At 57.4% G+C, this 17207-nt stretch overlaps 1 protein-coding gene across 4 annotated transcripts in view; it reads right to left on the reverse strand.

The window, feature by feature from the left end:
- Window positions 1-4424: 4424 nt before the first annotated feature.
- The window catches only part of LRFN5 (leucine rich repeat and fibronectin type III domain containing 5), a 40353-nt gene continuing 27570 nt past the window's right edge, over window positions 4425-17207 (reverse strand). For 3 of the 4 annotated variants that reach the window (XM_058026590.1, XM_058026591.1, XM_058026592.1), the window contains exons 2-3: window positions 12696-14103; window positions 10538-11715 (exon numbers count right to left, since the gene is read on the reverse strand). In XM_058026590.1, coding sequence (XP_057882573.1) covers window positions 10806-11715; window positions 12696-14083 — 2298 coding nt within the window. In that variant the 5' untranslated portion in view covers window positions 14084-14103 and the 3' untranslated portion in view covers window positions 10538-10805. Of the gene's footprint in view, window positions 4835-10537; window positions 11716-12695; window positions 14104-17207 lie in introns of those variants that run through there. The other variant, XM_058026593.1, reaches the window with a different exon arrangement.

Genomic DNA, 17207 nt, shown 5'->3' on the forward strand with positions numbered 1-17207 from the left:
CTGTGACACTGGTGACCCCCTGAGCCCCGACCTTCAGGGCAGCCCCAGCCCAGGTTTGGACATGTTACAGCAAGAGCCTCCTGGAACAGTTACACCTGACTCCTTTTTCTTCACAGAATGGCTTTTATTGTAACTACAAAATAAATGCTCTCTAAGGGTTTGCCTTCCACCTTCTCCTGTAAGAGGTTTCAACTCTACAAAAACACTAGGCAAACATGCTTGGCTTTAAATTTTCTCTGGTTTCACTGAAGTGCACAACAAGCAGCACACTTGCAGGGAGGATGTCCCCGTTGGAGGCTGATCTCACACACATGCACACACACACACACATCCCCACCTCTGCACACAGCAGAGCCACCCTCCAGCCCAGCTGCCATCCCTCCCTGGCACAGCAGAACTGCTGCAGGGCCCCCAGCCCCTACCCCAAAGGAGAAGCCATCCCAGCCACTCTTTCTCTTCTTACAGCTGCCCTTTGATCCCAGCAAAGCAGGGAAATCTCTGCCTGTCACTGCTGTGGGGTCATCCTGCTGCCGCTCCTGGAGCAGCTGCACCCCGAAACCCAGGAGCAGCCCCTCGTCCCTCCCTGCTCCCCCAGTGCCTGCCAGCCCCAGCTGGGGCAGCCCCACACCCTGGCTGCTGTGCTGGGCTGAGATGGGCTGTTCTGGGCTGGGCTGTTCTGGGCTGGGCAGCGCAGCTGGTTCCCTGTACCCTCATCTCCCCTGCTCCTCAGCTGGCACTGGCTCCATCACCCTGGATGTGGCACAGGAGCATGGAACACCTGGAGAGAAAGGAGAGGCAGTTTGGCAACTGGCAGGTAACTCCAGTGCCACCTGAGCCCCTGAGCTCCCACAGGCAGTGCCATTCCTGTTCTGCAGGGTTTGGGTGAACCCCCATTGCCTTGCTCCATGCTCAATCCCAAACATGGCCTGCCTTCCTCCATGCTCAATCCCAAACACGGCCTGCCTTGCTCCATGCTCAATCCCAAACACGGCCTGCCTTGCTCCATGCTCAATCCCAAACATGGCCTGCCTTCCTCCATGCTCAATCCCAAACACGGCCTGCCTTGCTCCATGCTCAATCCCACAAACATGGCCTGCCTTCCTCCATGCTCAATCCCAAACACGGCCTGCCTTGCTCCATGCTCAATCCCACAAACATGGCCTGCCTTTCTCCATGCTCAATCCCAAACATGGCCTGCCTTGCTCCATGCTCAATTCCAAACATGGCCTGCCTTGCTCCATGCTCAATGCCACAAACATGGCCTGCCTGGCTCCATGCTCAATCCCAAACATGGCCTGCCTGGCTCCATGCTCAATTCCAAACATGGCCTGCCTTGCTCCATGCTCAATGCCACAAACATGGCCTGCCTTCCTCCATGCTCAATCCCAAACATGGCCTGCCTGGCTCCATGCTCAATCCCAAACATGGCCTGCCTGGCTCCATGCTCAATCCCACAAACATGGCCTGCCTGGCTCCATGCTCAATCCCAAACACGGCCTGCCTTGCTCCATGCTCAATCCCACAAACATGGCCTGCCTGGCTCCATGCTCAATCCCAAACACGGCCTGCCTTGCTCCATGCTCAATCCCACAAACATGGCCTGCCTGGCTCCATGCTCAATCCCAAACACGGCCTGCCTTCCTCCATGCTCAATCCCAAACATGGCCTGCCTGGCTCCATGCTCAATGCCACAAACACGGCCTGCCTTGCTCCATGCTCAATCCCAAACATGGCCTGCCTTGCTCTATGCTCAATCCCACAAACATGGCCTGCCTGGCTCCATGCTCAATCACAAACATGGCCTGCCTTGCTCCATGCTCAATCCCACAAACATGGCCTGCCTTGCTCCATGCTCAATCACAAACATGGCCTGCCTTGCTCCATGCTCAATCCCAAACATGGCCTGCCTTCCTCCATGCTCAATCCCAAACATGGCCTGCCTGGCTCCATGCTCAATCCCAAACATGGCCTGCCTTGCTCCATGCTCAATTCCAAACACGGCCTGCCTTGCTCCATGCTCAATCCCAAACATGGCCTGCCTGGCTCCATGCTCAATCCCAAACATGGCCTGCCTTGCTCCATGCTCAATCCCAAACACGGCCTGCCTTGCTCCATGCTCAATCCCAAACATGGCCTGCCTTGCTCCATGCTCAATCCCAAACACGGCCTGCCTTGCTCCATGCTCAATCCCACAAACACGGCCTGCCTTGCTCCATGCTCAATCCCAAACATGGCCTGCCTTGCTCCATGCTCAATCCCAAACATGGCCTGCCTGGCTCCATGCTCAATCCCAAACATGGCCTGCCTTGCTCCATGCTCAGTCCCAAACATGGCCTGCCTTGCTCCATGCTCAATCCCACAAACACGGCCTGCCTTGCTCCATGCTCAATCCCAAACACGGCCTGCCTTGCTCCATGCTCAATCCCAAACATGGCCTGCCTTGCTCCATGCTCAATCCCAAACACGGCCTGCCTTGCTCCATGCTCAATCCCACAAACACGGCCTGCCTTGCTCCATGCTCAATCCCAAACATGGCCTGCCTTGCTCCATGCTCAATCCCAAACATGGCCTGCCTGGCTCCATGCTCAATCCCAAACATGGCCTGCCTGGCTCCATGCTCAATCCCAAACATGGCCTGCCTTGCTCCATGCTCAGTCCCAAACATGGCCTGCCTTGTTCCATGCTCAATTCCACAAACATGGCCTGCATGGGGGATTCCCGGGGTCCCTGCCCTGGTCTGTGCTCAGAGCAGAGCCATTCCTGGGCTCAGCCAGCTCACTCACAGCTTTACCCCCTGGGCTCCCACAAGCCCCCATGGACAGAGCAGCCCCACACTGCCCTCCCTGCTCCAAGCACCCACCCTGAGCCCCCTGGGCAGCAGCTGGAGAGCAGCAGCACCAGAGTCCTGATTCTCCCCTGCCTCCTCAGCAGCCCTGGCACAACATGCTGAGGCACAGAAAACTGTTCATCTCCCTAATGTCCAGGGAAGGTTCCAACCCAGCACTGAATTATCCACACTGTCCCTCTGAGACACTGCCAGGAAGGCAGCCCAGATACAGATTAGATTCCATCCATTTCAAATTTCAGCAGGGCTGTAGGACTTCAGGAGTCAGAACATTTTTCAGGGATGAACACTCCTAAGTAATGAAGATGAATATGAGGCCACTCAGAATGAATGTTTCTGAGCAGTGCAGTCACTGCCCCTCAGCAGCATGAGCTCACACGTGGTAGTGCATATTGCAGTCTGAAATCACTCTGCAGGACTGGCTGTTCCCAGTGTTACTGGGAAAAGGGATTGCTGTGCCTTTAGGCACACAGCACTGTGGTGCCTTCCTCCTTATCTCACCCGGCTTTTCCTGCCTGGTAGCAGTGGCCCCACAGACCCTGGGGCAGATGCTCCATGTCCATCCAGTGATGAATGCCATGCTGAGGGGCACTGCAAGGGGAAAGCCAAGGCTTTGGTCAGGATTGGATCATTGCTCTTTTCCTCTGGAAGCCTGAGCAGTGATGTCCTGCACTGCACACAGCCTGGGTTGGTTGTGGATTACAGGGAGCGCCAGGAGAGCCCATCTGGGCAGCCCATCCTGGTGACAGGACACACACCAGAGCTGGGATCTGAAGTCAGGTCAAGGCTGGGTGATTCACTGTTCTGAGAAAGCTCTAATTATATCTGTGAGCCAGATGGAAGGCTGACAAGGGAGAAAAGGGAAAAAAATCCCAAAACCCCCTTTGGTCTTGTCAGAGGAGCAAGGCAAGGCTGTGTGGATGGAGGGACTGGGGCAATGTGAGAGTGCCAGGCCAGTTCCCAGCTGTCCCCCCAGCCCAGGCTGTCCTGTTAGGGCTGACAGTGCCCCAGAGCCCCTGGCACAGGGCTAGAGCAGCCTGCAGTGCCCCTGGCACCCTGTGCTCTGTGCTCTGCCTGCCCCATAGCACCATGGGATGCCTGTGGGCACAAACCCTGGGCACCATGGGGTGCCTGTGGGCACCGACCCCAGGCACCATGGGGTCCATGTGTGGGCACCGACCCCAGGCACCATGGGGCTCCTGTGGGTACAGACCCTGGGCACCATGGGGTGACTGTGGGCACAAACCCTGGGCACCATGGGGTTCATGTGTGGGCACAGACCCCAGGCACCATGGGGTCCCTCCATGGGCACAGACCCCGGGCACCATGGGGTTCCTGTGGGCACAGATCCCGGGCACCATGGGGTCCCTGTGTGGGCACAGGCCCCGGGCACCATGGGGTTCCTATATAGGCACAGACCCCGGGCACCATGGGGTGCCTGTGTGGGCACAGACCCCGGGCACCATGGGGTCCCTCCATGGGCACAGACCCCGGGCACCATGGGGTTCCTATATAGGCACAGACCCCAGCACCATGGGGTCCCTCTGGATCACCCATCCTGCCAGGCACAACCCTGGATCAAGCACCATGCCCATGCCGTCGTAGTAAAACATTTATTTTTCAGGTGATTGAAGCTACCATGTTTACAGCTCGTGAGCTCACCACTGGTGACATGGAACATGACTGGGACCAGCTGCTGCCACCAGATTCTTCGTCGTCATTTTCAGTTATAAAAAACCTGGACACCAGAAAAAACAGGAATTTCAGACTTGGAGTGGCAGATGGGAATCCTGTGAGGGGAAGACAGTTCCTCGAGGCGGCCGGCCTGGGGGGCCTGGGCTGCAGCTTCAAGTAAAGGTTCCGCAGGGAGAGCCAGAGGTCAGTCCTGGGAGAGGCTGAACCGGAGCGACTTCTGCCGAGGAGCAGCGTCCGTGGCAGCGTGTTCAGGGAGGGCACTGGGGCTGGTGTCCTGCAGAGGGGCCCCGGCTTCTGCACAGAGAGAACACACACAGTGAGGGCACGGCGAGCAGCAGCACCCTGCACGGTGCCCTGGCCTCTGCACAGAGAGACACAACACACTGCACGGTGCCCTGGCCTCTGCACAGAGAGAACACACACAGTGAGGGCACGGCGAGCAGCAGCACCCTGCACGGTGCCCTGGCCTCTGCACAGAGAGAACACACACAGTGAGGGCACGGCGAGCAGCAGCACACTGCACGGTGCCCTGGCCTCTGCACAGAGACACAACACACAGTGAGGGCATGGTAAGCAGCACCTGCCCTGCCATGGCCCAGGTGACACTGATGTGGGACCTCAGCAGGAGCTGCCCTGGGGCCAGCATGGGCAGGAAGCAGCAGCAAACCCTGCCCTCAGCCCTGGCACCCCCTGACTTGGTGCCATGTGCCCTGCAGGGGCTGGGCAGCACAGCATGGCAGGGGACAGGGGACTGGGCTAACAGGGGACTGGATTGAGACTGGGCTAACAGGAGGCTGGGATAAGAGGAGACAGGGCTAACAGGAGACAGGGATAACAGCACCCAATGTCCCCACCCACACCTCTGCCACAAGTTGTGTCACCATCAGGGAGTGCAGCACAGCACTGCTGCTGCTTCTGCTTCAGGGAAAATCCCACAAGACAACACCCAGAATGCCCAGCAGAACCAGCAAAGCTCATTGTTCCAGAACCAGAGAGTTCTCCACTTTCTAGATTTGCTGCTGCCCTTGCACAGGCCAAGCCTTTGCCCAGGGCAGGGACCCCAGCTCTGCACACTGCCAGGGGGTCACACAGAGCTGGGGCCACCAGGGCAGAGCAAAGGGGGGCACAGACACAGCACCCACCTTCCTGAGGTCACTGCAACCAGGGTGTGCCACGTGCCACTGTCCTGCCCAGGGCACAGGGACAGCCCATGGGACAGCTGTGCCACCTCCTGGCACCCAGCACAGCCCCACTTACCTGGGGGATGGCAGGTGTGCCACTGCCATGTGCCAACACCAACCAGGCACCACCCAAACTCCTCTGTGGGTGTTGTGGGTCACAGCCCCTGTAGGGGACACAGTATGGGTAATGCAGAATGTGATCTTATCTCCTCTGTGGGTCACAGGTCACAGCCCCTGTAGGGGACACAGTATGGGTAATGCAGAATGTGATCTTATCTCCTCTGTGGGTCACAGGTCACAGCCCCTGTAGGGGACACGGTATTGGGTAAATGAAGGTAATGTAGAATGCAATCTTATCCCCCAACAAGCTGCAGCTGGACCCCATTACTAAGTATTGAGAGCAGGCTGGATGATAACAAGCAGCACCAATAAGAACAGTATTATAAAAGAGTGGATTGGTGGGATCTGGAGTCAGAGGGCTGCTGTAAGGACCAGGAACAGTGAGTGCTTAGAGGAGCTGCCTGTGACAAACATTGAGGAGGTATGGGACTCTGAGGGTATGGAACCCTTGCACTGCAATGATAATAGAACTCTTGATGTATAAGACACCACATAATGATGATAGAACTGTTGTGATACATAAGACAACAAGCCCCCACAGCACAGACTGGCCCCAGGCCAGGCGGGGTCCCTGTGTGCCCATGAGGGGCTGGGCTCCAGCCTGGCTGGATTTCCTCATTCCCAGGGCAATTTCCCAGCAGAGGAGGTGGCACAGCTTGCACACAGCACCAGAGCAGCAGCCTGGCACTGCAGGAGCAAACCAGCCTGCACCAAGGCAGGCACAGCAGCCTGGGCTCAGCCCTCACCTTCCTGACCCAGACACTGCTGAAGTGCAGCTCTGCAGCCACCTGGGGTGGCACAGCAATCCAGCACAGCGGGGTCGGGCAGCCCAGGCCGTGCCCCAGGCCCAGCACACAGCCAGGACACATTTGCAAAGGGCAAACAGCAGAACCACGTTATTGGTGAGCAGGATCCTAAGGACTGGCCAGTTTGGTGTTTTAAACCAGAACTCTGACCAACATTAGCATCACTGCCAGGAGAAGGCACTGTGCAACTGGGGTCTGCTGCTGGAGCGGCTTTTGGGCAGTGATGGTGCCCCTGAGGGGCAGCAGCACCAGGAGCAGGGAGGTGAACATTCCTCAGTGACCACAGGGCTGACAGACAGCTGTGCCCACGTGTGAGTGGCACTGCTCAGGCTCCGGTGCCCCAAAGGCCCAGCGTGGCTCAGGCTCTGCCCTTGTGGCTGATGGGCAGAGAGGTGACCTGGTGCCGGTGCTGCCTTTATCCCTGGTTTGAAGCCACTCCCAAGGCAGCAGCGTGCCCCTCTCTGCGCTGGTGCCCACCGTGGCTTCGGGCACGCTCTGCCATGGCACAAGGGCCCTCCTGCCCCTCTTGGAGGGCACACACAGCTGCTCAGGCCTGCCCATGGACCACAGCTCCGTGCCACTCTGCTGCTCTGGGGCACTCCCAGAGCAATGCCAGCACAGCCCCAGCAGAGCCCTTCTCCAGAGAGGGCCTGGGCACACGCTGTGCTCCAGCCACTGCAGACAGAGCTCCGAACTCCCTGCAGCAGTTCCTGCTCCAGCAGGGCCTGTGAACAGAGACCCTGTCATGGCTAAAATCCCGATAAGCCATGGCTGAGCAGCAGCACACAGAGCCCAGCTGGGCAGGCCATGCCCCAGGGCAGGGAGGCTCCCTGGGCTCAGCCCCTGCACAGCCCTCCATGGCCGAGGTGGTGCTGGGCCACAGCACATCACCCATCCCATCACCTGTGCTGAGCAGTTATTGCAGCCTGGGGGAAATAACCTGGAGTTATTCTGACCCAGGGGCATCTCAGCACTTTCTGTCTCACAGTTGGCAACATATGGTTTTTGCAGAACAGAAAGGACAGAGAATTCCCTCCTCCTTGGGCCTTCCCACACTTCGAATTGAGCCTGAATAAACCCAACGTCCTACTGCACAGTTATTCCAGTGGGAGCAGCTGATTCCGTGCCCAGGGCACTCCCAAGGGATGAATGTCCTGTCAGCCAGGAGAGAAGCTGGCACGGGAGGAGCCCCTGGCTGCCCAGATCCCCTTCCTGCATGCCAGCAGAAAGGAACCAAACACAGGGCCATGAGGTCCCTGCACACTGCTCGACACAGTGGCACTGTGGACAGAACACCAGCTGCAGTGCCTAGAAAACTATTCCTCTGAGTGAAAAGTTACAAATATATAAAAATAAACCTCCTTAAACCACAAGACACCATTAGTATTTTAGCACTTTGACAAAGCATCACACAGATTTAAGTCCAGTTTTAGACAACAGAGAAAAGCATTTTCATTGGGTGTTTTTAAAATGCATGATCAAACCCAGCCACTCCACAGCAAACCTGTGACACCCTCCTGTACCCCAGAATGGGGATAAGGTGCCTCTGCCAGCACAGCCCCTCACTGGGGCTCAGACCTTCACGTTTGACCCACACCGGGCAAAGCCCTTGGCATCAGAGTGCCAGGCCCTGGACAGGCACCCCTGTCACCCACAGCATGTTATTTAATAGTTCCCTTCTGTTCATGCACTGCTCATGGGCTGCCAGAGCAACCCAAAGAGGGATTTATTGCATTTTTTTAAACTTTTCCAGCAGGAAGCAGGGTTTCTCATTTTGAGGCTTTGTTTCCTATTTGGTCTCTGCATTTCCTGAGGGAAGCAAAAAGGGTTCCTAAAAAAGAAGCAGCCTCTTCCTTTTAGGTCCTTTACACCACCCTCATTGACTTTGTCCTTCCGTGACAGGCAATAGAATCACCCAGAGCAGCCCACTGCAGAGCCCCAGGGACACAGATGGGTGCCAGGGGCTGTGCCCCACTGTGACACGTGCCCCCGAACTGCCCTGGGGCTGCCTGGAGCCAGGCTGGCCTCAGGCACCTGCCTGAACAAGCACAGGGTATACAATTTAACTGTTCTCTCTCTTTTATGGCCACAAAGCCCATCATGAACCTCTTATTTGGCATCTGAGAATGCACAGTGCTCAGATATTCAGAGTTAAGCTGTCTCTAATTTGAATATGATGACCATGTGAGTTTAATTAATATTAACTGCATGCTTCCCTTTACAGCGAGCAGAGCAGCTGCCATCCATACAACGAAATCTGCACCTGCTGTCCCCTGCTGCTGTGGGTTCTGTCCCTGCAGAGTGGCCCAGAAGCACTCCATGCCACAGGCACAGCAATTAGGAACAGCTCAAAGGTGAGACCCCCATCTTTCAGGCCTCAATGCACTCAGGGACTGAGGAGAACCGGACCAAACCATAAAGTTCTGAGGAAATATGGCTCAGGAGCCTAGGACAGCAGGAGATGGCCATCATCACCCGACCAGCCGAGGTGCTGAATGGCCACAACCCTGCTGGCTGCAGCCCTGCCTGCCCACCTGCCTGCCCACCTGCCTAGACACCTGCCAGCTCATCTGATTGCCCACCTGCCAACATGCCTGCCCACCTGCCGGATACCTGTCCATCTGCCTGCCAACCTGCCTGCCCACCTGCCTGCCCAGCTGCCCACCTGATTGTCCACCTGCCTGCCCACCTGATTGCCCATCTGCCCGCCTGCCTGCCCACCTGCCTGCTCACCTGCTCACCTGCCCACCTGCCTGCCCACCTGCCTGCCCACCTGCTCACCTGCCCACCTGCCTGTCCACCTGCTAGCCCTGCCCACCTGCTCACCTGATTGCCCACCTACCTGGTGACCTGCCTGCCCACCTGCCTGCCCACCTGCTCACCTGATTGCCCACCTACCTGGTGACCTGCCTGCCCACCTGTCTGCCCACTGCTTGCCCACCTGCCCACCTGCTTGCCCACCTGATTGCCCACCTGCCCACTGCCTGCTCACCTGCCTGCACACCTGCCTGCCCATCTGCCTGCTCACCTGCCCACCTGTCTGCCCACCTGCTCACCTGCCTTCCCACCTGCCCATCTGCCCACCTCTCTACCCACCTGCTTGCCCACCTGCCTGCCCGCCTCCTGTCCCTGCTCACAGCCCTGCTCAGCTGTGCCCAGCACCCCGAGGTGCCCCAGCCCCGCTCCCTGCCCAGGGCTGCAGGACAGGGCACTGCCTGCACCAGGTCTGGGTGCCCTGGGAGGTGGGGCAGGCACCTCTTGGGGAGAGCCAGTGTGGGATCCCAGCTCAGGCTGTGGGATCCCAGCTCAGGCACCTCCCGGGGAGAGCCAATATTGGCTCCCAGCTCAGGCTGTGGGATCCCAGCTCAGGCTGTGGGATCCCCGCTCAGGCACCTCTCAGGGAGAGCCGCTGCGGGCTCCCCGTGCTCCCCAGCCCAGCCCCAGCCAGCCAGAGCCAGCACAGGGGAATGGCCCCGTGCCCTGGCGCCTCCTGGTGCTCCCGGTGCCCCGTGGCAGGAGCTCTGCAGCAGCACCGAGGCCCAGCCCGGCAGGGCAGTAACCCGAGGCTGGCTGGCGTACCGAGTGAATATTTTATTTTACACAACATAACAACACAGCGTTGTTGCTCCTGTACAGCATCTGCCTAAAAACAAAGGCAACACCATTGTCACGGAAAAGAAATGTACAGTCTGACCGGTTTAAAAAATATCATTTTACTGATTGATCCAGAAGTGGTTATTTGTTAGCTTGGAGGAAATTGCATTTCCTTTATAAAAGGCTTTTTCTGTGAAAACTCTCTCTTTTGTTTTCTGCTACCGCAGAACCAGGAAGCCAGTCCTAGAGCAGGGAAGGCACTGGTGCTGTTTCGTGCTTTTTTTCGCCCCTTAATCTTTTTTTCCTTTTTTTTTTTTTTTTTTAATCTCTGAATGTTGCCTTCGGTTTTGATATTAAATAAAACCAAACGAAAACTAAATAAACCCCCGTGTGCACTGGGTGGCTTATACAGAACCCCGCATGAACAAGCCATTAATCAGCGAGACAGCAGTGGACATCCAAATCCAATTCCCTGGGAAAGGGAGTTTCACACAAGGTTTGGTGGTTTTAGTTAAAACAAAACTTTAAAAAAAAAAAAAAAGAAAAAAGAAAAAAAAAAGCAGGTCACACAGTGCTTTCCAATATCCACTCAGAACTGGAGAAAGGTGCCGTTCCGCCCTGGGCGCAGTCTGCCTGCAGCAGCATCCCGTTCATGGACATGCTGCGCTTGGAGCGCAGGCCGGCGGGGCCGCGGGGCTCCAGCAGCTCTCCGCCCAGCGAGCGCCGCCGCTTGGCGCGGCTGGCCTCGGCCGGCAGCGTCAGGAACTTACTTGGCTTGGATTGTGCTCTTTTGTACGTGGGGGCCGCCTCGGGGCCGCGCCCGGCCAGCGCCAGGGCCGTGGAGTTGTTCCTGTTGGAGTTCTGGGGCTCGGCGCCGCCGCCCGCCTCGCCCTGCGCCTCGCTGCCGGCCTTGGGCCCCGACTTGCGCTTCTGCTTCTGCGGCAGGGGAGAGCTGGAAGTCCAGGCGGGAGGCAAAGCCGAGGTAGTGGTGGCCGAGTCCTGGCCGGAGCCGGCGTCCGGCGACTGCGCGGCGCCGTCGGCCGCGGCCTTGCAGCACTGGACGCCCTCCTCGTGCCCGAGAGCCTGCTTGGACATGGACTGCGACAGCGCCCCGCCGCAGCCCTGGATCTGAGCCCCGTTGGTCTGCGAGTACACGTTGCTGACCTTGGTGGCCTTCTGCTGCCCGTTGTTGTTACACACCTTGTAGCGGATCATGAGGATGATGATGAACACGAGCACGGACGCCACAATGATCCCACCGATGATGATGATCATGGTCCCGCCCAGGAACTGGGACTGCATGAAGTGGCAGCGCACGTAATCCTGCTCGGTGGTGAACTGCGTGCAGCCCACCACCCTGGTGGCCGTCAGCGAGGTGATCCCGTCGTCGTAGATGGCCAGCACACACAGGTCGTACATCGTCCCCGCGGCCAGGTTGTTCACCAGAAAGGTTTTGCTCGTGGGAGGTATCATTCTGGGGGAGAAGGAAACCAGTGTGAATGAACTTGCGGACAGAGCAGTGTCTTCCCACCCTGTGGGGCAGCCCAGGCCGTGCTGGGCACCACCACGGCTTGTCCACTGTCCCCGTGGGGCTCATCTCCATCCCCAGCAGCTCCTGCCCGGCCTTCCATGTAGCAGCAGTCACTGCCAAGGCCCCTGGCACGGCTCAGCATGGCACAGCCCCCCATTAGAACCACCACACCAAAAACGTGGAATCACAGGATCACAGAATGGCCTGGGTTGGAAGCAACATGTAAAGACCATCTAGTTCACCCTCCTGCCATGGGCAGGGACACCTTCCACCAGACAAGGCAGCTCCAAGCCCTGTCCAGCCTGGCCTTGGACACTTCCATGGATGAGGTACCCATAACTTCTCTGAAGCTGTGCCTGGATCTCACTGTCCTCATAGGGAAGAATGTTTTTCAGTTACCTGATCTACATCTACCCTCTTTCCGTTTAAAGCCAGCACCCCTTGTCCTAGTAATGGATAAAGAAATGCACAGAAGAAATGACCGAGCAAAGCCTGTGCTGAAGGGTGCAACAGCTGCACCTGGCAGCACAGAGCCCCCCTGCACTTCCCCAGCACGGGCATCACCAGAAAGTGCTGTGAGGAACATGCTCACAGACACTGTCTTTCCTGTGCTTCCACAAAGCTGAGCACATTAGGCACCATTTAATCCATCTACCTTCACAACCTTTCTCAGATCAGTTCAGAGGATTAGAAGTCCACTTGGATTACCTAAAAATAACACTGTTCTAGGTAATTTTCCCGTTTGTGAGTAGAAATGGCATGAGTCCTCCCTGAGGCTCCCACCACGAGCTGCTGGGGCTGGGCTGTGCTCAGCTGGCACGGCATGGCGCAGGAACTGCAGCACAGGGGTGCCCGGGTCAGGGCCACACGGCAGCACCACACACCCAGCACGGTCCCACCCGGGCAGGCTAGGGCTGCCTTACCTGTAAACAAGGGAGTCATCGTAAGTACCATTGTACTGGATTTGGAACATACGGATCCCAGGTATATTCCTCTGGAAATTGAATTTCAGCAGAGCCGTGGAGGACGTCGCTTCCGCGACAACCACCTTCTTATCCTGGCTGACTTTAGTATCCCCATTGCTACTGCTGGCGTTGGAGCCCGACTTGGTGGATGTGGAGATATCCGAGGAGCCCGGGTCAGGCTCGTGGATGTGGTTTGTGCTGTTGAGCAGGTGGGGCAGTTTGATGATGTGCAGGTCCACGGTCTGCGTGGCCTCCCCCGCGGGGTTGGAGGCAATGCAGGTGAAGGAGCCCGTGTCCTTCACCGTGGTGATGAGGATGTCGAGCGTGCCGTTGTCGTACACCGTGGACCTGGTGGCGTTGGAGATCAGCTTGCCCTCGGGCGAGATCCAGTGGATGGCCGGCTCGGGGTCGCCGCGGGCCTTGCAGCGCAGGGCTGCGCGCTGCCCCTCCAGCACGCGCAGCTCGTGCGTGTGCCGCGTGATGAGCGGCGGCTCGCACAGGAACTCCTCCTCGGGGATGGACCAGAAGTACCGGCCCGACAGCAGCGTAGGGGAGGCACAGGTCTCCAGGTCGTCCTCCCTGGAAAGGCGCCTCAGCCACAAGAGCTCACAGTTGCAATGCAAGGGGTTCCCACCAAAGCTCAGCGCGAACGTCGAGGGGCTGATAATTCCTGAGGTTGCCAGCACCTGAGCGCGCTGGAAGAGCGGGTCAGGCGGCAGCTTCTGCAGTTTGTTGGACGTGACGTCCAGCCTGGTCATCTTGTGCAGGTGGGAGAAGGTCCCCTTAGGAATATGGTCAATCATGTTGTGGTCAAGACTGAGAGTGTGCAAACTGACCATTTTCTCCACAGCATCCCAAGGGATGGTTTCCAGATTGTTGTAAGACAAATCCAATTCCTCGAGAGCTAAAACATCGTCAAAAGCTGTGGAAGAAATTAAAGTCAGCTGGTTGTTGTTCAGTATCAAGTGGTGGAGATTGGAGAGCCCACTGAACATGTCGTTAGTGATCTTAGTCAATCGGTTGCTGTTCAAATGCAGAGCCCGCAAATTGCGCAGGTCGGCAAACGCGTGAGGTGTGATAAAACTGATTGTATTCCGGGACAGCGTCAGGTCCACCAGGCTGGTCATGTTGGCAAAGTCTTTCCTTTTAATGTTTGTAACAAAGTTGTCTGCCAGCCGCAGCTCCACGGTCCTCCTGTCAATGTTGGGAGGAACAAACAAGAGCCCTTTCTTGGCACACAGGGTGGCGAGGTTGGGAGACAAGATCTGACAGACGCAGCGCTTGGGGCAGATCTGAGCTCGCACCGCTACGCCAATGAACAGCAGAAACAAAAGCAGTTTTTCCATTGTAGAACAGATTCAAGAGCCTGCAAGGGAGAGCAGACAGCGGTTAGTCTCTGTGAGTTAAGACAGGCATAATAAAAGAGCCAAGACAGACAGTCTGAGGTTGAACCATGGAACTGAAGTTCAGGTGGCAACGAGCCACCCACCCTGTGTTACCTGGTCCTTCTCCATCCCCCCATCCCGACACAGGAGTGCCTGCCAGGAGTGCAGCTGAGAGTCAGGGACATTTGCAGCTCCATGGGTACACACTGACACTCATACAAATGACAAAGCCATTGAGAAGCTGCCCCTCGAGCCCCTCCTGCTCGAGCCCATCCTGCTGCCCAGCACAGCTCCACATCCCAGCAGAGCCCCTGCCCTCCCAGGCTGCTGGCCATAGTGACAAATGTCCAGGTACACAAAATGAGGAGTGGCTCATGTGTGCTTCCCTTGCCAAGCTGAAACTCTCAGCGGCCTTGAAATCGCAGCAGCTCAATGGGTTTACAGCCATCTCCACTGAACATTTAAGCTCTTAATGCTATTTTCAGAATAAACTCAGAAGGAGTTGATTTTATGTCATTCAAACCCCAAAAATGCAAATAAAACAAAATGAAACAAAAAAAAACACCCAAAAAACAAAACAAAACAAAACAAAAACCCAAGAAAAGCCCCCACAACAGAGATCTAAATAAAAACGGATCTTGGGCTAATTTTAGCTGATCACAGCTTTCCGGCTCCCCCTGGAAAGCCCAGCGGTTCAATCAGCTTTATTGCTCACACTGCCAGCCCTGCTCCTCGTGGTGAGTGGGAGCAGGGCTGCCAGCAGCAGTGCCCACGCAGCCCAGCGAGGTCACCCAGCAGGGACTGTGCCAAGGGCTCCCAGCCTGGGCGGGAGGCTGGGGATGGGAGGCTAGGGCAGGTGAACAGGTGGGAGGCTCAGGGTGCCCCTCCCTGGGGCAGGTGGGAGGCTCAGGGTGCCCCTCCCTGGCACAGGTGGGAGGCTCAGGGTGCCCCTCCCTGGGGCAGGTGGGAGGCTCAGGGTGCCCCTCCCTGGCACATGTGGGAGGCTCAGGGTGCTCCTCCCTGGGGCAGGTGGGAGGCTCAGGGTGCCCCTCCCTGGGGCAGGAACAGGTGGGAGGCTCAGGGTGCCCCTCCCTGGCACAGGTGGGAGGCTCAGGGTGCTCCTCCCTGGGGCAGGAACAGGTGGGAGGCTCAGGGTGCCCCTCCCTGGCACAGGTGGGAGGCTCAGGGTGCCCCTCCCTGGCACAGGTGGGAGGCTCAGGGTGCTCCTCTCTGGCACAGGAACAGGTGGGAGGCTCAGGGTGCCCCTCCCTGGCACAGGTGGGAGGCTCAGGGTGCTCCTCCCTGGGGCAGGAACAGGTGGGAGGCTCAGGGTGCCCCTCCCTGGCACAGGTGGGAGGCTCAGGGTGCCCCTCCCTGGCACAGGTGGGAGGCTCAGGGTGCTCCTCCCTGGCACAGGTGGGAGGCTCAGGGTGCCCCTCCCTGGCACAGGCGGGAGGCTCAGGGTGCTCCTCCCTGGCACAGGTGGGAGGCTCAGGGTGCTCCTCTCTGGCACAGGAACAGGTGGGAGGCTCAGGGTGCCCCTCCCTGGCACAGGTGGGAGGCTCAGGGTGCTCCTCCCTGGCACAGGTGGGAGGCTCAGGGTGCCCCTCCCTGGCACAGGAACAGGGGGGAGGCTCAGGGTGCTCCTCCCTGGCACAGGAGGGAGGCTCAGGGTGCTCCTCCCTGGCACAGGCAGGAAGCTCAGGATGCCCCTCCCTGGCACAGCAGGAGCAGGGTCCCTGGAGAAGCACCCAGCACGTGTCTGAGGGAATTGTGCAATGGCTTCAGGCTCAGAGGGGCTCCACGCTGAGACTGAAGCACTCAGCTCCCTTTGGGACTGGCACAGTTATACGTGCTCAGATCAGATTACTCAGACCCATTACCACCCCAGAGATGCATTAATGAAGCTCAGCTGAAATGCAGTTTCACAGCTAGCCAGAACCAGAGCTCTTGCATCGTCATTGATATTTAAAGACATTTAACGTCAGAACAATAACAATTGCTCCTGTTATCCAGTCCATCCTTAAACCACACCAAATCTGTGGTGCCGTGCAAGCAGAGGCAACAAAATGATTAGTGAAAATGCCAGCCCTAAACCTGCTTTGCAGCACAATCAATGTACTTTTTCCTGATACTTCTGGGGACTGCAAGTATTCAGGACTACTCCAGCTTTTGAGTTCCCACTGGAGAAACCAAAGCCTGCTGCTGGGGGCCAAAGCAGAGTGTGCTGCCATGGGCAGTGCTCGGAGCTGCTCCCAAACCACCATAACCAGCACCATTCTCACTGCCATGACCTGCAGCAGAAAGCAAAGTGCCATGCAGCATTCAGTTATGCTCTGTGCACTCATTTCATGACAGCACTGCAAATCAGAGTGGCCCTGCAGGTGACAAGGACTTGGAGGAGAATGGCAATGCCAAGCAGTGAAGGACACTGCCTGCTGCAGCCCCCAGACCCACTGGTGTCACCCACCAGCCACCTCCCAGCCCAGCAGCTGCATTCATGGCCAGGGACTGTCACCTGTCCTTTCCAGGTGGCCTCTGCTCCTTTAATGCACATCTGGTAGGGACTGCATGGGAATGGGAACGGGCTCAGCAGCTCAGGGCACCTGCACACAGCCACGGGGTGCATGGACAGCCTTGCCTGGGGACCCCACACTCATTAAATTTGGTAACCTAAGGCTGCCAGTTTAGGTTCATGGCCATGATTAAACTCATGTGCCTGGATTCAGCCAAGTCCATTGCTACAGCCACCCAAGACTAACACAGGCCTGAACCCAAATCTGCAAGTTCATGAGTTTGGAAATACCATTGCAAGATGAAATTACTTAAACAGCAGCTGGGATGACAAGGTTCCCACAAAGTTACCTAGCAGCAGAGGTGGGTTTTTGGATGTTAAGAGTTTTGGATGTTGTCTGTGCCAATATCCTGAGGTTAAATAGCCAGGGCTGGATGCAATGCCATCAGTGAACATCAGGCTCAAACGGCTGCAGTAAGTGGGGCAAGAGCAGCCCCCTGGCAAGGCCAGTCCCCAGCACTGTGCCCCATGCCCTGGGCTTAGGGACAGTCCTGGCCTGTGACCCTCCCA

The sequence above is a fragment of the Melospiza georgiana genome, chromosome 6, assembly GCF_028018845.1.
Source record: "Melospiza georgiana isolate bMelGeo1 chromosome 6, bMelGeo1.pri, whole genome shotgun sequence".
In the NCBI taxonomy this organism is placed as follows: domain Eukaryota; kingdom Metazoa; phylum Chordata; class Aves; order Passeriformes; family Passerellidae; genus Melospiza; species Melospiza georgiana.